Source organism: Musa acuminata, chromosome BXJ3-4, assembly GCF_036884655.1.
Source record: "Musa acuminata AAA Group cultivar baxijiao chromosome BXJ3-4, Cavendish_Baxijiao_AAA, whole genome shotgun sequence".
NCBI classification, from domain to species: domain Eukaryota; kingdom Viridiplantae; phylum Streptophyta; class Magnoliopsida; order Zingiberales; family Musaceae; genus Musa; species Musa acuminata.
The window spans coordinates 41,372,060-41,396,325 of record NC_088352.1 but is presented as its reverse complement, the minus strand read 5'-3'; the positions used below and the strand labels follow the sequence as shown (position 1 = coordinate 41,396,325).

At 35.7% G+C, this 24,266-nt stretch overlaps 3 protein-coding genes across 3 annotated transcripts; 1 reads left to right on the top strand and 2 right to left on the bottom strand.

Annotated features, from left to right (window-relative positions):
• Positions 1–824: 824 nt before the first annotated feature.
• LOC135635247 (chloride conductance regulatory protein ICln-like) lies at positions 825–4,678 on the top strand. The gene is made up of 7 exons (XM_065146203.1): positions 825–1,080; positions 1,172–1,295; positions 1,651–1,762; positions 2,099–2,158; positions 2,238–2,291; positions 2,394–2,485; positions 4,375–4,678. The coding sequence occupies exons 1-7, from the start codon at positions 914–916 to the stop codon at positions 4,444–4,446; spliced, it is 681 nt and encodes a 226-aa protein (XP_065002275.1). The 5' UTR covers positions 825–913; the 3' UTR covers positions 4,447–4,678.
• A 603-nt stretch (positions 4,679–5,281) lies between these two features.
• Positions 5,282–13,033, bottom strand: LOC103983050 (probable protein S-acyltransferase 14). Its single transcript, XM_009400189.3, has 7 exons — positions 12,605–13,033; positions 11,716–11,959; positions 11,528–11,619; positions 6,341–6,464; positions 6,152–6,237; positions 6,016–6,081; positions 5,282–5,640 (listed from the first exon to the last, which is right to left on the bottom strand). Exons 1-7 carry the CDS (start codon positions 12,815–12,817, stop codon positions 5,521–5,523), a joined length of 945 nt encoding a protein of 314 aa, XP_009398464.2. The 5' UTR covers positions 12,818–13,033; the 3' UTR covers positions 5,282–5,520.
• A 5,404-nt stretch (positions 13,034–18,437) lies between these two features.
• On the bottom strand, positions 18,438–20,974 carry LOC135637209 (abscisic acid 8'-hydroxylase CYP707A2-like). The gene is made up of 7 exons (XM_065149749.1): positions 20,455–20,974; positions 20,046–20,364; positions 19,558–19,950; positions 19,293–19,467; positions 19,107–19,213; positions 18,905–19,023; positions 18,438–18,804 (listed from the first exon to the last, which is right to left on the bottom strand). Exons 1-7 carry the CDS (start codon positions 20,715–20,717, stop codon positions 18,690–18,692), a joined length of 1,491 nt encoding a protein of 496 aa, XP_065005821.1. The 5' UTR covers positions 20,718–20,974; the 3' UTR covers positions 18,438–18,689.
• Between the last annotated feature and the right edge of the window lie 3,292 nt (positions 20,975–24,266).

Sequence of the window (24,266 nt, the reverse complement as noted above, 5' to 3'; positions counted from 1 at the left end):
TAAGCAATGAAAATTTTAGCCTAAATATAAATTTTATTAAGTTGACAATACGTATGCAAATATTTGTTTCAATATTTGGAAGATAAATGGATTCGAAAAGTTGAAGCTGCTGTAAAAAGGGTGATTTCTTTTTATTTTTTTGAAGTGGTGCCCCACCTTTCCATGGTCTTCCAAATATCCTCGACGTTACATAGTGTAATTTTTTAGTTCAAATGTCCAATAAACTAACATAATCCCTCATGTAAAAGACTTAACACTATCATCGATTATGGTGATTATCAAAATATTATAATTTTTTTAAATATATATATATTATAATCCATACAAATTGACTCAAAACTATTCGTATTGGAAATAATAATAATAAAATAGGAAGACTTTCATATCAGTAATAATATTTTTGGTACCTCCATCAAAACACCATTAGCTTATTTAAAATTATTATATCCAAGACAAATAGACTCAAAACCTAATTACAACCATCTTATATATAAAAAATAAGATATTGACTTTCGTGTTAGTTATAATATTTTTTTGATAGGATTATAAAACACACTATAATTAAAGTAAATAAACTCAAAACTCATTAGAAATTAGCTTATTAAAGAAATGGAGCTTAAAATATGTATCGTTAGGAGTTTGCAGACAAATAAAAAAAAATCAATTATCATTTTTTGAATAAACTTATAGTATTTAAAAAAAAAATAGTATGATTGAAGAATTAAACTGATTTCACCATTTGAGTCTAAAGATAATTAATTATATAAAAGATTATATAACTAGCCTAACATGTAATTAGCCCGTCGATGCGGTGAGGTCCCAAAACTCGCGGCTTTGCGAAACCAAAAGCTTGAAGAGCGGCGGGACAGTGATACTGCTCGCACTGGGTGACAAAAAACGGGACGACACCGCCATGGGTTTAGGACTGCAGCACTTCGATGACCGCGTTGGCGATGGGATCGGACATCCCCGGTTAGACTCCGAATCCGGCGAGGAGCTGCTGCGCGTCGAGCCGGGCGTCGCCATCGCACTCGGCTCCCGACCTCTGGAATCCCGCGGAACACTCTATATCTCCACCAGGTTTCACCCTAGTTTCTCCCTCTTCCTCGTCTCCTTCCCAAATCATCCCCCGCTCCTTCATACAGTTTCTTCTTGATTGTTTGGTTCGTAGGAGGGTGATTTGGTTGAGCGACGTAGACAAGGTGAAAGGATATGCGGTGGATTTCCTGTCGGTTTCCCTCCACGCAGTGTCGAGGGATCCAGAGGCATTCCCGTTGCCCTGCATCTACGCTCTGGTATTTGACCTACTGCTGAGTCCGGTTCGTTAGGGTTGGTTGGGAATTTTGACCGGGAGGCTTGGTTTTCACCAGAGCTATTTCTGTCGCAAATAAAAGCAGCAACTTTCGATAGCTAGAATCCTTCTTACGCATGAACATAGAATAGAGACCTGAAGGAAGAGTTTTCTTTGTGTCTTTCGGGAAAAGTGTCATTTTTATTATTGATTGTTCCCCATTTCTCTTAACGTCTTCGTAAAAGTCTATATAGAAATGGTACATTCGTCAGTTACATCATTGGGATTTAAACTTTTTCTGGCTGTTGTGGTGGTTCTTGTTTTACTGCTGAGCACTAATGCTTTGAATTCTTATACAGATCGAGACCGAAGACCGTGAGGTGTCTGAAAGCTCAGATTCAGAGCGTCATGACAATTTAGAACTTTCAAATGTCACTGAAATGAGACTTGTACCATCTGGTCCTGGGCAGTGTATCCTTGCTTCTTGATGTCTACATTTGTTTCTTCAAGATAAGAATACAAGTTTTAAAAGTTATGCTGTTTGTTTGCTTTTTCATACTTTCTTTTGTCAAACATATGTTTTTATAGATTGTCATGTCTATATGCTGAATGTTTTCATGTGGGCACTCATGATATGGTATATGGAAAACACACTCTTTGGGGTTCCTATTATGTTAAATCTTATCTTTTAGGATGATTGTCTTATTTGCCCCTTGGAAGCATCTGCTAGCCTGCTAATGTGCTGTTGCATTTTATACTCGTGATTTATTTATTTATTTTGGTTGGATCCTTGACTAAGCTTTATGGTGGATACTCTTTTTGACGCTTTATGTCAATGTGCTGAACTAAACCCTGAGCCTTGTCAAGGTACTAACATCATAATATTTGCTTTTTCACTATGTGTACGCATATGTACATTCATTCTACTTTAATGATAATTCTTCAGAAGGAGAGGAAGAAAATAGCTGGTTTTTTGGCGATGAAGAAACGGCTGATGATGGTAAGTTGAATCAAAATACCATATGAACACTTTGCACTTTATGTTCATTCTGTAGTTTGATTAAGTAACAAAATCCGAAGCAAGTTTTCTTTTCAATTACAGGAAGTGATTCAGAGTGGCAGCTTTCAGAAAATCATGCCAAACCCATCGGTTATGCTTATGGAGATCACGACTTAGCTCATGCAATGCATGAGGTATGTCCACCATGCTATGATATAATATTATTTTTTTGTTTTAGCTCATACAATGTGTCAGTTGTCTGCATATTTCTTAGCTCAGACAATGCATGAGATTTCCTTACATATGGCCATATAATCTTAACATAGCTTATAGAGATGAACGGATATGGATATAATGGAATGACAGTTATTAGAAAAAGGCTGCATGATCTGAACACTACAATTAGTAAATATAACATTTATGAAACTGCTATTATTTTATATTAAGTAGGATTTAATCCAATATTGCAATCTATTGTCATTATGTACATCTCATAAGAAGCATACATCCATTCTCATAAACAACTATCATCCAAAGGACCAAAAGCATGAACAACATATAAGAGAATCACATTTGTTACGATTTCAAGGTCCAAAATTCATTCATATTGCTACTCAACATGTCCAAGAGCCTTTTGTAGAAAGTTTCTTCTATATGATATATTAGCAAATCCAAATCTCGACAATATTTATGTGGGTTCTGAAGTATCTGATAGGTGTCAATATTTGGCATAGACAGAAGGAACATGAACACAATGAGCATTTGAAAGTGCATGTATTTCATGGTTTGTGAACAACTTTGAAGATCTAGAATCAGTGGGCTGGGGAAGTAATATTGTCTACCACAGCTAAGATATAAAATTTACATGTCCAAATTTGACACAGGTGGTATATTTTTCTAGACCAAGAAGATGAGATCATAAGACAAAAAGAAAATTCCTTTAAGGAGCTTACTTAAGAACTAGATTTGCTTAAAATTTGATGCGGAAGGGAAGAAGAAGTAGGGGCGATTAGCTCTTGTGCTGTATTGCCCTATGCTTCTCACTGGGGTTGGGGTCGTGTGGACAAGGTGTGTCTGAGAGGGAAAGTTTATTATGATGTACGTTCTCACAACCCTTTACCCCATGGCATCCCTTCGACCTCATATTCAACTTGCATCTGAATAGTCAAAGTTTTCTCAGACCCAGTTTCTTCCACTATCCAAGGCCAACCATTATTTAATGAGAAGAGCAGTACATGGCTAATTGTGATAGTTTGGAAGGCCTCTTTCTAAGTGGCCTCTGGATATGATCACAGACCATAATTTTGACACCACTTGTGGCATAGATCGTGCCGTTAGAATCTGCTTTGAACAGGTAGTGAGCATCAGCAGGGAATGAAAAGGACAAGGGAAGGTTTCACGATACAAAATGTTTTTTGTCCGGTTATTGCCTTACCCAAGCCATGACTAGTACTGTAGCCACCATATGCCGGCAACTATGACATGTGTCACCTGTTATTATTAAATCAAATAATAATAAATGAAATAGTATTGTACCAATACTGAGCTATATATGATCAATAAATGTTGGTTGGTACATACTAGTCCAATCGATGTTTTTAACATGATTCTGTTTTACATAAAGAAAGGGAATCCGTGTCTTCTTTTCTCCTGTGTTACGGAGCTGCCATAGTAAAGAATGGTGTGTTAAACAGCCCTTCCACAGAGTGAAATATGGCGAGGACATAAATCATAATTTTCCTAGTTCACTTGTAGCCTTGGCAAAGTGCTCCTGTAGATCAACCTTCAAAGTGGATTGAAGATATTCAGGTGGATTTGAACTCATCTATAAATTCCTTAATTTGTTCTTTACAACTGCCTATAGAAACTGATTGTTTTCCACCTGACATGCTTTTTCATATGTATCGCACTTGCAAGCAGTAGGTACGTAATATTTTATGATACAAAACATGTCAACAATAGATATGTCTACAGCTTAGAACTAGGGACGTGAAGGATGAGACTTTCTTCTATATTTATGATGCTATGCTTATTTCTTGGGTATCCTAACTTGCACGTTGTTCTCTTTCTTGTCTTCTTGCAGCTTCAAATCAAGGATCAGCGGTTTGAGGATGCAGATGAAGCGGAAACTGAGTCTCATAACGGTCATACATGAGTTACTAAAGACAATACACGCAGCTGGTAATCTGTGATGCATCAGAATTGCTGTTAACTACAGTTGATAACATTGGATGCTCAGTAAAATGTGAAATTAAATAGGTTCAACCTACTTGAATCTTCATGGAAGATGTCGCTTTTGGTCAAGAATGTGTTTTTGGTACCGGTGATTATTCCATTGTGATTCAGCATCAACAAGAAAGGCTTATATATGCTAAAGCAAAGACAATTTCCCCGAAATAAAATCACAAGTTTCGCAGCTTGTAATAAAAATAGAATCACTTTTTAAACTTAAATCTTATAATATTCGTGGCTGACTAAAAGATTCGGAAATATGGTTCTACATGATGCGCATAATATTCTTGGCAAGGGGACCCTAAACAGTGATTTGCATGAGATTCCGATGGCTTGTGTGACAAAAAAAATAATAATAATAAAGGAAAAAACCTATGATGTTTCTCAGATTAAGCTGAGAATTAGTACGTTTATGCTCCATAAGACATGCAACTTTGGTGCTTTCAATTTTGATGTATCGAGTTTTTTTTTTTTTGAAGTAACAGGGTCAAAAAAAAATAAAAAAAATCTGATACATGAATTTATTAAATCTTAATCATTTAGGTCGATTACATGAATCTTTTTTACTACCATTAATATCTGTAAAAACTCATAAAAATATTTAAATATTTATTTAAAAATATGTCAATAAAATTATAAATTTTTAGATTGACAAATGCCATCCATACAGATTTCAAAAATAGATTTCAAAAACTATCTTGATGGTTTTAATTTTTTCACTCAACCTGTCTTGCTTTCACACTGTTAAATCTCGGAAGTGAGAAACGATTGTTACGAGAGACATGCTTGCTCAACAGCACAATGCCAATGGTCGACATTTACAGATCTACAACCTCAGGCTTAAAAGTCCATCGTAAACATTGACATTCTATTGTTACTGTACATCCAGATCTGGCATGGCGAATTCATTTCAAATCCTTGCGAGCTGGCATTCTTTCTGAATCCTCGTTGGAATACTCAGGAACCCACCAACTCTTCCTGTCACGGCATTATAAAGTTACTGTGCATCCAGATCTGGCTTTGTGGGATATTCTAGTCCTTGCAGAGCCGGCATTCTTCTCAGATCCTCTTCAGAATATAGAGGGATGAACCAATACCTCTTGTCTGCTCCAAACACCTGATCCACAGAAAAAAATTTGAACTATAGCATTCATACTAGAAGGATTGCAAGAGAATAAGTGTTACCATCTCTTCTCATTCTAATGCCAACTTGTTTTTGCTTAACCCATATTTTTATACCTAATCCAAGCTACTGAGTTCACAGGATGTGCTAAGTCTAGCAAATAACTCGTAGTGTCATCATAAACGTATATAAGAAAAGTATACACCTCGCCTATTATTTTAGGTGTCTGTCGTCATTCATATAGCAATTACTCTGCAAAATGTCTGGTCTAGTCTCTGTACCATCATGTTGCTATCGAGTTGTCTTTGACCCTTTAGAGTAATTGAACATAGGAGGGACAAAAAATGATGATGATGCATAATGACTAACCTGCTCAAAGTTCTTCTTTCGGCCGAGATCATACTTCCATCTTGGAGTTGTTTTCTTCTCATATGCCTGAAGACAGAAGGATATGTTTGTCCTTGTAACTATCAGGATTCATCAGTATTTTACTGCCAATACTTACCTCAATAGTTGTGGTATTCTTTGCCACCAGAGATACGTGCATGATCAGAAATCCAAGCACACTTAATGCGAAAGCCAAATTCAACACTAGAACGTTAACAAAAAAAATCACTATCATTCACAACAACAGAGAAAGAAAAAGTTGTTTAGAAACAGAAGCTACTGCATTACAAAATAGGAATATGCATACCGAATGTGAGAAAAGTAGTTGCAAGTGTGCCAGGTGTTCCAGGAATCTCCACGTCTTTAAAGAAGGCAATAAAATGGGGAAAGAGAGAAAGAGTGACAAGAGTTGTCTCAAGAAATGTGTAAAACTGCATCCACAAGAAAAGAATGGTATCAAGATCATAGGCCAAAATTGCAATGAAGCGAAGAAAACATCGTATGGCTGTAAAACTATATCAAACCTTCTAAATAAATTACTTTAATTGGAATGATATCATCACACTGGATATAAAAAAACTGAATAAGTGGAAATTCCATCATTTCAAGCTTCAAAAGAATTCTACAACCAACAAGTAGAAATCTAATAAGCATATTTCTTCAAGTGAGCTAAGTAGCAGGGGAAAAAAAGAGAAGCTAAACACATGTTTCCACCCTCCCGATGAACATCTTTTAAGACCCACCCATCATACAGAAAAGTAGATTGCATACTTTAAAAAAGTGTGTTTCGATCTTTCACAAATATCTCGACCATGACATGTTTCATGGCACACAAATCACACCACTAATGAGTAATTTGATTGACTTGTTTATTTAAGAAAACTTGGAAAATTAAAAAGATATATGATGAATGCAAGAAAAGCCTTCCAAGACCAATTTATAGAAATAAGAGAGAGATTCAAAACTGTTATACTTATAGAGGAATTTCATATTACGAAATTTTGGGAAATATATTGAAGGAAGAATAACACCACTAATACCGGTCCCATGCTCGAATGAAAAAGGTGGAGGGTTGCGTTAGGTCACTAACAACCAGCATAAAACTATGTCAAATCTCATGAATATGGATTTTAATTTATTTCAATATAGAGATAGGACATCATCCGAAAGTGACGCGAGGCACCTTCACCACCTAAGTGTCCCGAATTACAAATGGTGGGCTAAGAGGTCGCTTGGAAGCGACTCATCATATCAGCACACGGATGTGATGCCAAGTAGGCAAGGGTTCTCTAATTGTCTTGGACCAATGAGAGTAAAGAAAGTTCAAAAATAAAAAGTTAGGTTAGTAACTTGGAATACAAGAACACTTTCAGTAAATAAAGGGTTCTCTAATTATTTGATTTTATAATTATATTTACTCACTTTAAGAAGAGAAATGAATATTTAATTACTTATAAGAGTGATCACAACTTTAGTCAAATAGACTTTTTTCTCACTAGAAATGTAGATTAAGTTATTTGTAAGAATTGTAAAGTTATACCTGACGAAAGTTTAACAAATCAACATAGGTTAATGGTATTCGATATTTATTGTTGAAAATGGAAGAAGAAAAAGATAGTAGAAAAAATTATTATAACTAGATGGTGAAATTTTGAATATGATAATGTAAAGACTTTTAAGAATAAGATAGAAGGGGAGGCGACTTAGAATTTAGATGAGGATAATATTAATATCATTTGGACTATGATGGCTAATAAGATTGAGCTTAACAAACGAGATTTTTAGTGAAACTAAAGATAGGGATGTAACCTTAAGAGACAGTTAGTGGTGGTGCAAGAAAGTTCAAAAAATAATTTTTACTAAAAGATTATATTTTAAAGATTCGCAGAATTGTAAAAATGAGAAAAAATTTAAAAGATATTAGAGAATCTAAAAAAAGAGGCTAAAAAATGATTAGTATGACAAGATATAAAGCTTATGATAATTCTTATAATGAATTACGTACTGAAGATGGTGAAAAAGATATATATCGAATTTCTAACGTTAGAAAAAGAAAGTATAAGAATTTAGGTAATATTAGATGCATTAAAGACTAAGATCAAAGAATATTTGTTAATGATAACGAGATTAAGGAAAGATTAAAAAATATTTTTATAAATTATTTAATAAATATATTCTACATAAGAGTTAGATTTAACAATAAATAGTAATGATATATTTATTAATAAAATTAGAGCTAATGAAGTAAAAAATACACTAAAAAAGATGAACATAGCTAAGAGTATAGGGCCTGACGTCTAAAAAATTTTAGGGGACAAGGGAGTAGTCTAGTTAACTAACTTATTTAACAAAATCATTAGATTCAAAAAGATGCCCGAGTAATGGAGGAAGAATTTTTTGGTGCCAATTTACAAAAATAAGGGTGACATACAAAATTGTTCAAAGTATTGCGGAATTAAAATCACGAGTCATACTATGATACTTTGGGAAAGAGTTATCAAAAGTAGAATAAGACTTGAAATAAAGATCTCTGAAAATCAATTTGGTTTTATGCCTAGAAGATCAACTATAGAAGCTATTTATTTATTAAGATAATTAATGCAAAAGTATAGGAAAAAAAAATTTGCATATAGTTTTTATTGGCATAGAGAAAGTCTATGATAGAGTTCCTAAAGATTTATTATGGTGGATTTTAGAAAAGAAAAATGTATCCACTAATTATATTGATGCTATTAAATATATTTATGATAATGTAACTACTAGTGTTATAACTATAGGGAGTGTGTCTAATGAGTTTCCTATTAACATAGGATTACACCAAGGATCCGTATTAAGTCCCTACTTTCCACATAGATAATAGATAAACTTAAAGTCATTTATATAATAGACCTTACTAGTGTATGCTATTTACTAATGATATTATTTTAGTTAATGAGACCTAAATGGAATTAATTATAAACTTGAGCTACAATGGCAAACATTGGAAACTAAAGCTTTTAGATTAAGTAGAATTAAAACTGAATATATAAAATACAATTTTAATGACTCTAGAAATAGACAAGAGAATATTGTTAAATTAGATGGACAAGAAATCCCTTTAAGTAAAAGTCTTAAGTATTTTGGATCAATTATTCAACAAGATGGAGAGATCGATGAAGATATTGTTCATAGTGTAAAAATAGAAGAGTTAATATAACACGGGGTGTCAGTGTCTTGTGTGATCATCGGATATGTTTGAGATTAAAAAGAAAATTTTATCAGACAGTTGTAAGACTAACAATACTTTATAGATCTATATGTTGGGCAGTTAAAAAAAAACATATACAAAATGTTTATGTTGCCGAGATGAGACTGTTAAGATGGATGTGTGGAGTTACTAGGAAAGATAGGAAAAAAATACTTTTATTCGTGAACAACTAAGTATCGCTTTAATAAAGGATAAGATGAGAGAAAACGTTTAAGATGGTATGGGCATGTGCTGAGGAAGCCTCCAAATGTGATAGTCAAAAGAGGTAAAATTATTAATATTAATGGTACGAAGAGAAGTAGAGGAAGACCTAAAAAGACTTTAATAAAAACTATAAATAAAGCTTTAAAAATTCTTAACATAATCAAATATGACTTTTTATAGATTTCAATGACAACAAAAGATCCAATGTAGACGACCTTAATAGTTGGGACTTACGACTTTATTATTGTTATATAGTTGTTGTTGTTGTATATTGAAGGAAGAATAAGATTTTAAGCAACTATTTCTACAAATCAATTTGTAAAATTGACCTATTTATTTATTGATGCAATTAATGAAAAAACTAAAAAGGAATTTTTATATGACACATTATAATGGGTTTTAGAAAAAAAAAAAAAAAAGATATAATAATCATATTTACAAAAGATATCTAAGAAAACAAAATCAAGGTTCAACATAGGCTTACCAAAAGTAAAGAGGTTGTTTACCAAAAACCTTGACCATGAATTAATTAACTTACTTGGCACATCAACCAAAATCCTACAAATATGTTTTTCCTTCCTCTCTTTCTTTACCTTTCTCTATTATTACAAAAAAAATTCCTCTAATTGTCACAAGCTCGTCAGAAATCAAACATATATCCAATGAGTTTTTTGTTTTAATAAACACTATTCATAGATTCACTGGTTGTAGGCTAAGACCATAGAACATATAATGACATGATCAGCAACCACAAAAGTAGATAGCTTTCTTAATGATTTTCAATACATCACTCACAAGTACAAAGTTCTGAATCAAGAATCCCAACATGCAACAACTAGCCACTGTTTATAATATTAGTTTTAAGTTTTAACAAGCAACAAAATGCACACACAATAAGCTTCATACTACAAACATGTAGGAAATTGTATGTTGTTATTTCATGCAGTTACTTATAAATCACAACTAAAGGCACCAAATAGGCAGAACTCTAAAACTTGGAACCCCTATATCATAACTGCAGTATAGGTTTTAACAAAATTTTTATCTTAGAAGCACAACAAGTTGTGAGCTAGAAGTATATAAAAAAAATAGTATATTGATATTGCATTTAGTCACTTAAAATGGACTATTTAAAGAACATAGAACTTAGAACAGCAGTCAACTTGGAAACAGGAAATACGGTGTGGCATCTAGCACCGATGGAAAGTGTAGACATCCATAAAGTAGTTCCCATAATCACTAATCAAAGAGGTTTAACTAGAATTCAAGTATGTTTAATTTGGAGGGATTACAAATAGTTTGCTTGTTAACTTTTCTTTGGGGTGATGGAAACTGTATGTCGAGTCAATTACAGTCCAGTTGAGCAAAATAGTGCCTTTTATTGAAAAAATAGGCTTTTTTATATAATATAAAATGAAACAAGTTCCACAACTCACTGTTCAGTACTTCTTTGCTCTTTTTTCTTGAACCTTCTCTTTTTTCTCTTCAATTGCATGATGTTGTATTCTTTGCTATGGATAATCCAACAGAAGGCTATTGCTTGTCCCCTCTTAGATTTCTTTATTGCTTATGATATGTTGCAATTATAGTTATGAGAGCAAATGAGAAGCCTTCATGTTCCCTTGTCACTACTCAATCGCAAGACATAATCCAACAACTGCAGAGCATTAAAGATTAATCTAGGCCATCAAATAATAAAAAAATTGATATAGTGTAACAGTTGTTTGGAAGTTTATTAAATAACATAAACGTATCACCATCAAGTAATGTTTCAACGAAAGCCATAGTCTTCGCGAGCAATTACATACACAATAGTTTTGTTTTTTCTTCCTTTTTTTTTGGCATGTGTACGTGTGCATGTGTGCATGCATGTGAATCTATTTGTATTAGGACATTTCAATTTGGCCAAATAAAATAAAAGTGAAAAATTGTAATCAAGCATCACAAGAAAAGGTAACCTCTATAAAATCCAGCAGTAGTTTTCAGTAAACATTGAAGGTTCATGTTATCACAACGCAAGAAAAAATTGGATTAGACACTTACCAGAAAAAGAAGAAAGAACTTATAATTTAGAGCCCCCACACAATTTACTACCCACACGCAATGATGATCCATCTTAAGTACACATCTCCCACCTAAGATAAGAATTTAAATATACAATAAAAGATACAGACACAAGAGCACACAGCATACATGTTTAAATAAAAATAAGTCAAGAAGCATGGACTTACAAACTGAACAATGATGACAGCGTGGTGGCTTCAACTGGTTGCACTTCCTGCAGTATCTTATCGTTGGATTTCCTGTTTCTGCAAGATGTCCTTGTTGCAAATTTAGAATATGATTACTGAAATCCAAGTTGGTTAACGGAGCATTTTCTCCTATCTCCTCATCTATAGTAGGCTTCCAATTTGGTGGGACACTGCCAGGGTCTGTGAAGACAACGGAGGAATAGCTCCATAGAAGCAGACCCAACTGTGTAATCATCCACTTTTATTAGATAGACTGTTGGTCACAATGCAACAACGACTGAAAAAATCAAAATTTTCTATTTTCTCTGCCTCCCCCATCAGCTTTCTTTTACTGGTTCTGAGCAGGTACAATTTTCTCGTAAGGAAAAGAAACAGTAGAAGATTATTAAATTTCTAAGGTACTTACTATATGTATAATCAGCAGATGTGCTTTACAAATTTCTTGGGCCCAAGAGATTATACATGCGTATTATTGTTCTTTCCATAATTTTCTTAATCATAAATTGTTGATTGACTTACCCTTGAGACTAACAAAACTTTATTTCTCTTACTTCCTAAAAGCAGATCCTTAAGCTAAAAGTTGATCTTAGCACATAGGAACTTGGTATTTAAAAAAACCAAGAAGATCGCAAGCATTTCACGACAATCTTGAAAAAGAAAAATAACAGTGCATAGATAACATTTCGACAGCTAGATACGCTGATTTAAGAGCAGAGCAATCGAATCTAGCAATAGAGAGATTCGATTTGAAAGAAGATCCATAAAATAAGGCGCCTGACCACTAATCAGAGGATTGGGGATCAGAGTTCCACCAACCAAAAGAAAACTTGGGCGTCAGAAGCAAGAAGCGAGGCGGCGAATCAAGTACCAGGACATGGAAGAGGATCAAGACAGCAAGGGCCAGGAGGGAATCGATCCCGCCGGCGCCGAGGGCAGGGCCGTAATTAGCGACGACCACGGCGTAGTAGCTGACCCCGACGATGCCAAGGACGAGCAGGATCATGAGGGAGCCGAAAGCCCGAAGCGCCGTGCAGAACTTGAACACGTTCCACGCCATGACCACCGGGCCCGATCTGTGCATCGCCTCCTCCGCCCTCAAATAGCAAGAAGGAGACAAGAATTGGCGAAAAGTGGAGGAGAGACGAGAGATCCTCTCGCTCCCCTATGTTGGCTTCTTCTCTCCCCCCTTCCCCCTTCCCCCCTCCCCTTCCCTTCAATTCTATTCGATACAATTCCAGGGTTTTACCACAAGCATGACATATTCCGAGAAAGATTTATTTTAGGAGAAAGTATTTTCTACTTTTGATGCGTTACATATTAGTTTGATAGGGTCTGTTGATGAGTTACGTATTAGTCTGATACGAACTCCGTGCCGTGCCAAGTTTGGAATGTTGTATCCTTCGACGTGAGGAAACCGTTTCCCGCGGACGGGAATCTATGATTTTTATTTTGGATGAATTCTCATGAAAACATCCTCGTTTTGAGTTCTTTATTTTCTGATTGATAATTTTTTTTATTTCTTTCCTCGATGTTTCACATTTTCCCATATCTCAAAATGCTATTGACTGATTCTTAGGATGATTCGACCCACTATTATATCAGTTATAATATTTTTTGAATAAGATTAGATTATAATGTTTACCTATTTGAAATTAAATTAAGATTGATATGTTAGTTTGTATTATACTTACAACTATTTTTTTTTTATATGTTTATAGTTTTTTTTATGTACTATAAGTACTGTACTACTATTCAAAAAATATTTTAATTAAAATAGTGATAAATCGGTTCACCGAACCAATCTAATGCAAGCATTGAGAGTTTTTTTTTTATATTTATCATATTAGAGATATTTTAAGAATATCGAAAAAATGAAACACCGGTTGAGAAAAACAAAGGACACTAATTGGGAAACTTCTAAAATGAAGGATTTTTTTCAAAAATTATCATTTTCTTTTTATATTTTTTCTTAACCCAATCTTAATGTTCAATCCAAAAGGATAAAAAACGAAAATTATTATTCAGAATTATTTCAGCTATTTATTAGAAAACCCTTAGTTTTTATTTTGTTTCACCACAGCGAACCTCTTTTACATTTTCTACCAAACAAAACTCTCGAAAATCCTATTAGATCTGACTCATCATATTTATCATTAAATTTATTATTTCTATTAAATCTGATTATTTTAATTTTTTATCTAATTATCTCTCGATTTTATTTATATAGACATTAAGAACAATTAAGACTTTTTCTCGTTATTGAAACTATGTTTCAATCCAACATTTAATTGTATGATCAATATTTTTTTTGTAAACTTAAAATTTAAATTAATTATATATAAATCATAACATAAAATTTTAGAACTATTTTTTATTAAATTATAAAACATACGAAGTTTACCGACACTAAAAAATAATCGTAACTTATCAATTCTAAATAAAAAAAATTAAATTTCTAAAATAGTAAAAATATAACATGTGTCCGTAAGATCAATTAGATGACCCGTCCTTAGACATAGATGATAAATTCTCACTATTATCAATTTTATTTTAAGATGATTCCTCTAACGATAAATCTTTCATGTACATCTAATTTTTCAAGTTGAACAAAACTCTATATATTATTGATAAAGTAAGTTGAAGTACCATAATCAATCTATCAAGTATACATTTATAATATTTGATTTAAAACATATAAAGGTTAAGTTTATAAAAAAATTTCAAACCAAGCTTTGTCATATATTTTTTTCATTAGTCTATTTTGTATTGTTAGACCTAATAAATTTATTTAGTTGATACACTTTAATCTTTTTTTTTTTTACTAACTCATTAAGTAGTAGCCAAATATTATAAGATCTTTCTTGTCTTGACCTTTTCTAAATATACATACTAATCAACTCATTCAAGTATCATTTATTACGATTTATATTTAATAAATTTTGCATGGGTCAAACTAAAATGAAAGATAATTAAAAATGAATTGCATAAGGAAAGACTCATCCACATTTATACATAATGATTTAAGTTTCACAACTTTATCAGTTATATTAAAGATATCATCATGAATCTCTCCGGTGTTATTATATTGAGCTCCAGTCAATTTTTTTTATTAATATATTAATTAATAACTTATTAGTATATTTAAATTTAAAAGTAAATGCCAAAAAAAAGAAAAAAAATATTTGACCAATTAGTTAAATGCACGTATGCGCAATACCTCCCTTTTCTTTTATAGCTTTCTTTCTCATTGCACCGCCAGATGACACACCCAATCGCGAGGGCACCCACCTTATTGGATTGACGATAGCCTTGTGGTTGTTAACATTGTCGTCCAGCACCCAACCATGCACAACCATCGGGCACGACCATTGCAGCGACGTCCAATAGGGTGGTTGCCCTACTGCACAACCATCGCACCACTAATCGCTGCCTTTGACGAGAGACCGTGTCGTCATGACATCATAGTCGTTCGTTGCACGACGCCTCTATTGCTGCCGCCGACCGCTTCCACCACCCTCCACAAAGTCGCTTGGATGCGGCAGCTTTCCACCGCTTCGGTGTTGTGCCACTTCGGCTTAGCCACCTTCGATCGTAGCAGCGCATATGACATGTGGGAGTACCATGTGCCCTTGTCGTTGCCCACAATAGCAACTACTTCTTATCACAGCAACCCTCAACTATCACCAAAATTAGCGCGAATCAACGCCGACGATCAAGATTCTATGTTTGCGACTGTTTACAACGTCGTCAATAGCAGTTCATGATACCATTTGCATAAGCGAGGAAATCTTCATACGACCGACAAAAGAAACAAAATAGATCAGATTACTTCTCGCAAGCAAAAACAATAATATAAATAGATTTAAACTTTTACGATATAAGGTATTTTATAACAAATACTAATTGTAAACATAAAATCATAATTATGATATCATACAAAATAAATTTAATATCAAAATATAAAATCAAATAATAATATATTAAGACTAAGATGCAGTAACATCTTTATTGATTTATAGAATGCAAGATGCAGTTTAATCCGTAGAATGCAGTAACATCGATCTACAAAAGAAACTAGACTCGATCTCTCTATCTTTCATAAGACTAATAAGAATAGATTTGTAATTTCAATCATTTCGGATATATTCACTATAAAGTCATGTCTATTTATAGGAGATAACACGTGATGTAAAATAAGTGATTAGGAGAATCTCTCCCATCAATGTCATTTGAGGGATCCAACTATAAATAATTTTTTTATTAATCTATAATCATAATTAGAATTCAATCAAGATTATAATATATATTATTCAATTAAAACTATAATATATTTGATATATGAAAATTTTGGTGGGAAGAAAGCAACGTGAATTAATAGACATTGTAGTTTTGCTCACCCATTCCACGTTTAACGTCGACAAAGTGAATCAGAATTCAATAACATTTGTCATGTTCCTCGAGACACAAACATAGTTATCTTACTACTTTATGTCAATTTTATGTCTATCTCATGCATATATTTGAGGGCTGTTGTGATGTAACTATTGGATGAAGCCTATCGTAAGCTCAACGTGTTGTATACGATAATGCAATTTGTGATCCTTAGGATTAATATCCCCATAGTCATGTTCTTCCAACACGTGACCTCTCTAAAACATGATTTGGACCGGTTGTCATCTGGCAATAGATGTTGAACTCTTGATGTTCTATTTCTCTTCAACATTTAGTCCTCTTACCGGGACACTAGAGTTGGAGTAAATGTTCTAAATCGTTTGTTGAGCTCACATAGCACTCGACCCTTCTACAACTTGATATTCTTTTTGATGAAAATAATAAAAGATAAGAATAATTATTGAAGAAGTTTTAGCTTAAATATATTAAGCTGTCCCTCTCCTATTTATACAGATTAAGAGGAAAGATTTTTCGAATATCTTATCTTCTATCACTTTTAACCTTGAAGTTGCTTCAGATCCTTACTAAAAACAAAACAATTTAGTCCGAAGTTTTAAAGCTTCAATTCTAGAGAAGTAAATCAGTACATCATTATTAGATTAGACTAATCTTTGAGGATTGACTTAAGTACATCACCACCACGTACCTAAACAATACTTATATTTTATTATGGCTCATCCAATGTGTTGTATAGTTGATCTTATGACGTAGTTAATAAGCTGATTTCAAGGATTTAGTTATCTACATGGCTGCTCTATCATATCTACGCATACTAAACGCAGAGAGACGTGTTGCATGTGTTGGACTTTGAGATCCGGTAGATAGGTGCAACTTTCATTTGATTTGACTTTCATAAATATGAAAGAGAGACTCCAGTGAAATATATTTCATTCAGCATCATTTTAGTGAGTGACACGGATCTGATGTTTGTTGTTGCATCATTTTAGTCAAAGATGTTAACATTCTCCTCGTCAAGAAAACTACATCTACCTGCTTTCCTTCGAGAAACACACGAGAGTTCTTCTTCCACTAGCGCAGTGAAAGCTGACTGTGGAATTACAATACACACTATTTGCAAGTTTATCTTCTTCGTGTTTCTCGTGATCCCAATTAAGATAGTCATATATTATTAAGAATTAAAAGGATCGAGTGATGCATGCTGGGTTTGATTTATAATAAATTTTATGTTCGATTTTGCCCATATTGATGGAGAGGGAGACCAGTAAGACTTGTCATCATCATCTATTTAAAAATCAAAACAAAGAAAGAAATGCTAGATATTAGCCAAGTGAGTTGGCCTTCGTATTGTCTTGTATTCGGAAAGCAAAAAAAAAAATAAAGTATGACAAAAATAAGAAGAAAAGGAGAAATAAACTGATCCAACAACAAAAGATTACTGTTTCAATTACATTTTTAACATCCTTCTGCTCTTTGACCCATTCGACAAGAAGAAGAAGAAGAAGAAGAAGAAGAAGAAGAAGAAGAAGAAGAAGAAGAAGAAGAAGAAGATGATGATGACACTCATGCTTTAGTAGGATATAGAAAGATGGGGAGGGAAAGAAGAGAGTTGTTTATTATTCCTCTTTCTCTCAAACCAACCGGTCCAATCCTTTATTTTGGAATTGAACCGGCCCAAATAGATAACTTTAAACTGGACCGGTCGCTTTCAAGGGTATAAAGGTCCAATAGGAAAGTTTCGGCTTACGAAAGGAAAACCCCAAAACTACAAATAATTCAAAATCAGTGTAATTTAATTTTATTTTCATACTCCTTCTCTTCTAAGATTTTTTTTTTTCCATCATCGTCCTGTCCTTTTTTTTATTTTTATTTGGCTGCTTAAATGGTATTAGCCTATGGTACTTGAGAACATGAGCTTTATTCATATAATTTTAGATTTTAATTCTCATAGTACACAAACAACGTTGTCATTAAAGACTCGCAGGTACCGATCGATCTTAAATTTGATTCGAGTCGAGTCCACATATAAACGTTGTCGTATAATAATACATAATTTAAAATAATAATAAATTATTTAATATAATAAATAATAATTAGATAATAATAAATAAAGAAAAAGACCCTTTCAGTAGATCGTATAAAATATTTACATTTAATCTTCGATTGCCACACGAGTGGGGGGTGCAGTGATGATGGGGGAGCGACGTGCAAAGCAGACCAAAGTCGAGTAACCATTTGCAGTAAGTAGCTGAATTATTATTATTAATCTGTAGTACATATTAAACATTCGATGGTGCAACACTTTTGATTGCTTGACCACTCGTTCAAATAAAAGAAGCATAAGACAATAATAATAATAATAATAATAATAATAATAATAATACACTCCAGTGGAGATGTCAACCCCCTCCAAACACAAGAACAAAGGTGGTGTTTCCTTGCTGGTTTCTTCACCTGCAGCAGTCTTGATAGCATGGCCTGTTCCTTGAGCTCAACCATGTCGTCCAGACTCTGGAAACGGCATGCGACACCACGGAGAAAGCTCAAGCAGCTCGGTCCTCCACTGGTGACTTGAGAGAGAATCGCAGGGGCAGGCCATTCAATGGCAGCGCAAAAGGTCCAAATTGGATTCCGCTCTCGTAACCCGACATAGACCACCTGATGATGGACAGCATAAAACATCAGCATCGACCGTGAACATTCGTCTTCCGGGGAGGGAAGGAAAACAAGTGCTCGTTTGATGGTTTTGGTGGGTTACCTGTATTTGGTGATGAGGTGATGGAGGAGGACCAGCATCTCCAGCTTCGCTAGCTCATTTCCAGGGCAGGCATGGGTCCCGTTTCCAAATGGCAGGAAGGTGTTGGGCTTGGGAGACGCCTGCAGCAGTTGACCAGAGCAAGAGAATTATTATTCGTCTGTAGATCGATCGAGACAGGGGAGAGCTGTCCTCCGTTTCCTACCTCGAATCTGGAGGGATCGAACTTTTCTGGGTCGCTGAAGTTTTCCGGGCTGTGGTGAATGTTTCTGAAGAGTGGCAACACCTTCCATCCCTTGGGAATCAGATACCCTGCTCAACGAAGTACAGATTGAGACCATGCGAAAGCGATGCGTATGGGAGAATGGTGGAAGAGAAGATGCCAACTCACCTTCGTACTCCACATCTTCCACCGCTTCTCTGAAGGTGAAGGATAAGATGGAGGCCACTCTCATGGTCTCCTGAATCACCCTCAAAGTCAACGGCATCCGCTTGGTGTCGGCCCATGTTAGGGACTTCTCCTCGTTGCCTGCTTCTTTCTTCTTCATTACTTCCTCTTGCTCTTCCTGGCAGAACATTCATCGATCCGACACCTAAATCGCTTCTCTTATCCGTGTCGAAGAAGGCGGAATTGAAGGAGAAGAGAGGTGTCTTACCGTGACCGCTTGTAAGATGCTGGGGTTGTCTCCCAGGTACTTCACGATCCAGGTGAGCACACTGGCGGTGGTGTCTCGGGCAGCAAAGATGACGCCGATCATGTTGTCTGCAATCTGGTCGTCGGAGAGCGCTTCTTTGGCTTCCATGAAAGAACCGAGCAGGTCATTACTGGCCTCGTTTGTCCTCTGCATCCTCCGGGAGGACACGATCTTGGCCACGATGTGGGCCAGCTGCTTCCTGGCCTTCATCGCGCTGAAGAAGAGCGTCCCGGGCAAGTTGATGGGCATGGAGTTGTAGCCCTTCTCGAGGGTGTAGTAGCATTGTTTCAGTTCCTCCAAGTAGGAGAGCTCGTCCTTCCCGAAGATGGATACGATCGCCACATTGAATGCGTACTGCGCGGAAGCAGGGCAAACAAATTTAGCAGCAGCAGCAACAACAACATATGGTCTTACGAGTTCGACTTGGCGAGTCGAATCGAGAAGCTTACCGTCTTCATTTCCTGGAAGGTATTGACGAGACGGCCGTCCCACGACTGCAAGGTCCGGAGGGCGACCGCCTCGATGCGGGCGACGGAGCGGCGGATGGCTTCGGGCAAGAACGCCCGGAGGATGAGGCGGCGGAGTCGGGCGTGGTAGTCGCCCTGCTGGAAGAAGACGGCCTGGCGACCCAGCATCCGCTCCTTGCTCGCGGGGAACGTCGGCTTGAACAGGTGCGCCCGCGTCACCAGCACGAACCTCGCCGCCTCAGGGCTGGACACCATCACGCAAGGACACCCCAGGATGTGGGTCTTAAATATCGGCCCGTACCTGCAAAAAGAAGCAAGTGTGACCGCCGACCAACTCCATGAAGTGACAGCAACACAAGGGAGGAAGGAAACGGGACATGACCGGACGGACCTCTTCTGTTTGAGGGCGAAGAAGGTGTCGGGATTGTTGGAGTAGAGCTGGAAAGTCTCGCCGACGTAAGGCCAGCCCATGGAACCGGGAGGCAGGGGCAGCTTACGGGGCGCTGCTCGCCCGGCGGCGAAGGCCCTCGGGAGGAGAGAGCAGAGGAGGTAGAGGAAAAGGAAGAAGCAGAAGATGAGGGACAGCATGACGAGAAGCGTGGAGGTGATCACGGCTGCAGAGGACGGATACATAGCGGCGGAAGCGGGATCCATTATGCGAGCTAGCTAGCAAGCCAGCTGTGGATGATGGTGCAGATTGGGGAGGGGGTGGTGTGGCAGGGGGAGGAGCTGCTGGAGGAACAAGACAGGAAGAGGTGTCCCTTGTCCTCGTAAAAGGTTTGTTGTGTGTCAGTGTGTGCTGGCTCGGAGAGTGAAGGAGGGGCGAGTATTTATAGAGTAACCAATACAACTTATGCACCCACGGAAATCGATTCCAGCCAACATGCATCATCACAGTCTACAGGGAGAAGGGGAAGCAGCCAAGCGAGGAAGAGAAAAGGGGAGGGATGATAGATAGATTATGTCGGCTTGGAAAATGGAAAGTGTCGCACCAAATCCCAAGTTTGACTTGCACATGCCTGCTCTCCTTCGTAACCCAGCCATATAAAATACCAGCAGAGAGAAAGTCAAAATCTCTACACAAGAAGAATATAATAATAAGGAAACGATTCCTTTGGACGTGACGTGTTTAACATCTACAGCATCACAAGAAAATTAATATTGCATCGTTGCATGAAGCATGTTGTTTGCATACTTTGCTATTCGATCGACTTCCCAAAACGATCAGTAATCCATTATATATTTCTTTTATAGAAGTTTGTGTTCGTGTTTGCGCAACGTGGCTCTGCCACGTGGTCATGATTGCTAAATTTGGGAATGCACGCCTCCTCCATCTTTGATAGCCCTCGCTCGGTAAGTATCTAAAATGGCATGACACACGGTTTACTCGATTCGATATTAAGTGGTGTTGTGTTGGAAACGATTCCTAACTCGATATGACGACCGTTTTCCGAACGTTATTACATCTAACAATCGAATGTGTCGTAAAATCTATTCTTTTATCGACGACTCGTGTTCTTCGAGAAATCTATGTTTTACTATCAAAAAATAATAATCGATAAGACATCTTCGGTATTTATGATAATAATAAAAAAATAATATTTTTTTTGCACTGTTTAAGATTTTAGAATCCTTAATGATAAAATCAAAATATATAGAATCAACACGGATAACACGTCATAACAGGATGACGAGACGCAAGTGTTACGAGGCATGAACGCTTTCTTCATCCACGTTAAATTTCTCGGCATAGAACAAATGTTAAAAGTCAATTAATCGTCACAAGTAAGAATTAAAGAACACTTGGTTGAAAGGTAATATAACTCAGCATGGTGTGTGGGTTTCCGAGACGTCTTTATCCATGACAGACGGAGCATTACATGTCCGTATCAATGGAACACATCATGTCTATTTCTCGGTGCAACTTCGTTTGACAATGCTGGTTAGCCACTGCAATTGACCATGGACATGCCGGCGTGGCATGGGCATCTGCAAGGACAATTGGACACCTTCCCTGCCACGTATCTTCGAATGCCCTATCGATCGTTCAGGTGTGCATCGAAACCATCCGGACCGTTGGCGTGTCATTCGTTTTTTGACTTGAATAATGGTATGCGTCGGAGGTGTCATTTGAATTCTGAGTCTGAGCTAATTTACACGTTTATACTTAGTTGGGAGTTTGGATTCTTCATTTCTTTGAAGTTGAATTATATTATAACTTAGATTAGTAGGTTCTGTAAACGAAACCTAAGAGCCTTTAGCCTTACTCACAAAGAGAGAGAAGAGAATCTATCAAGAGCGAGAAAGCTATGAAATAAACAAAAGAATTGAGTGATATCTAATTCTTCATCTACAAAGATTATGAAACCAAGCTTTTCTAATGTGACATCCTCATGGCGTGTCCTAACGTTTGAATTACTTTATCAGATTTTGGCAGATATATAATTATTAGCTTTGATTTTAAACATTTATGGCCCGTGGAAAATAATTCCATATAGAGAATATTTTTCGCATCCATGACTAACATATAGAGAATATTTTCATGAATATTTTCTATCGCATCAGTAGAATCCAAATCTATTACGTGGAAACTTAGGAGAGGTTTAATTATAAAATGTGAACATCGGCATGATTCATGAATCATATTTTTTCTTTCTTTTTTCATATTTTAATTTCACTTTAGGAGTAACTAGAGTTCTTTTTTGACTTTGATCTTCGTGTAAAATGCTCGATGTCATCTTTGGTGATCAAGATGTAGGACACGATTAAAATTTTAATTTAATTTAAAATTAAATTTGATTAACACAATGACGATCACTAACATCATGCAATACAGATCATGAGATAAAGATATATTATAATATAAAACTATCATTTCATGTCCCCATTTTAATTAAATATATAGGAAAATAAAAAAAAAACTCTTTTTCTTTTTTTGGAGCTCGAAAAATAGACGTGTTAGATCGTGAACAATGTTTCTCTCTCACACACTTCCTTTTCTTTGGCTCTTTTTGAACTTTTCCTCTTATGATGATGCATCATCAAAAGCAAATTTGGCGAAGTCCAATCTAAATCGACGGCATGAAGATTTTTCTTTTGGGCTGGGAGCGGGACCCACGTCTTTTGTGAGCGTTTTGGAAGTGCAAATCTAATCACCACCTCACCCAGCACTCTTTATTCTCGCCGGTAGCCATGTCAAACGAAGAACGAGTATCATATAAATCGTTCATGTCGTATTATTTTGATTAGATAAATTAGATTTTTAGATCCACCCTCGAATTAAATTAATTATTTTTATGATAATAATCCCAGAAACTTAAAACCCTCGCAATATTTCCAACAAAGGATTACATCCGGAAGCCAACTCTTCCACAACGTCGACAGGGTGTGAGACGAGAGGTAGCAATCACATCCAGGGAAGGGAAATGGATGGTACATCGACGTGTCCCTGTCCCTAAAGCTCGTGATAGCAGCAGCACAGCAGTAGAAATTTATGGTACTTGACTTGTTGGGATGACGCGGAGTACTCACACCGCCAGCGAAAGCAGGACGTGTGTTAACGAAGGTGGATGTGGTTGTGTGGAATACGTCTCTCTGCCTCCGCCGCTTATTCGTTTGCCTCGTCACCAACATTGGGACGAGTCAAAGTCGTCGCTTATTCAATTGGAATTTTATTTTTCTAGAATTGAGATTAGAATTAGGATTAAAATTAAATATGAATAAAAGTTATTAGTGAATTAGAATTTATTTATACATTATGATTTTCAATATTTTGATAAATATTTTTTTATATATATAAATATTGATAACGAGTGTTGAATTAATCTAAATATTGACCTTTAATTACGTTCATTACTCATTATCGTTGATTTTGAAGTATTCTCTCCCTCTATAAGATAACTTTATTTTTTTTATATCTCGTTAAGATGATCGATACAAGTCAACAAAAATATTCAATCGTAGGAGTTTTTATTTTTTATTTTCTTTTTAAAATTTTCCATCGATTGTCTTAAGTTTTCTCCATTTATAAAAGATATATATATTTTTTTTAGAGTTCCTATTATTCTTTTTGATTGCGTGGGGACATTTTTGATTGTGTGGGGATATTACGTTATATTTTTTGAAGAAGTGAGATGTTCTTAAATTTGTTATGTAGTGCATCAAAATTATGGTTAAAAAAAGGGATAAAATTGGTTGTTTAGT

Excerpts from the sequence above, each read along its gene's own strand:
- LOC135635247 (XM_065146203.1), top strand. The coding sequence starts at position 914 with ATGGGTTTAGGACTGCAGCACTTCGATGACCGCGTTGGCGATGGGATC. Across the intron at positions 1,763-2,098 it reads ACCATCTGGTCCTGGGCAGT|TGGATACTCTTTTTGACGCT; the intron begins GTATCCTTGCTT and ends TAAGCTTTATGG. Across the intron at positions 2,292-2,393 it reads TGAAGAAACGGCTGATGATG|GAAGTGATTCAGAGTGGCAG; the intron begins GTAAGTTGAATC and ends TTTCAATTACAG.
- LOC103983050 (XM_009400189.3), bottom strand. The coding sequence starts at position 12,817 with ATGCACAGATCGGGCCCGGTGGTCATGGCGTGGAACGTGTTCAAGTTC. Across the intron at positions 6,465-11,527 it reads AGTTCTTTCTTCTTTTTCTG|TTTTACACATTTCTTGAGAC; the intron begins GTAAGTGTCTAA and ends TTGTGGATGCAG. Across the intron at positions 6,082-6,151 it reads AGAATACCACAACTATTGAG|GCATATGAGAAGAAAACAAC; the intron begins GTAAGTATTGGC and ends TTCTGTCTTCAG.
- LOC135637209 (XM_065149749.1), bottom strand. The coding sequence starts at position 20,717 with ATGGATCCCGCTTCCGCCGCTATGTATCCGTCCTCTGCAGCCGTGATC. Across the intron at positions 19,468-19,557 it reads GCATCTTACAAGCGGTCACG|GAAGAGCAAGAGGAAGTAAT; the intron begins GTAAGACACCTC and ends ATGTTCTGCCAG. Across the intron at positions 19,214-19,292 it reads GGAAGATGTGGAGTACGAAG|GGTATCTGATTCCCAAGGGA; the intron begins GTGAGTTGGCAT and ends TTCGTTGAGCAG.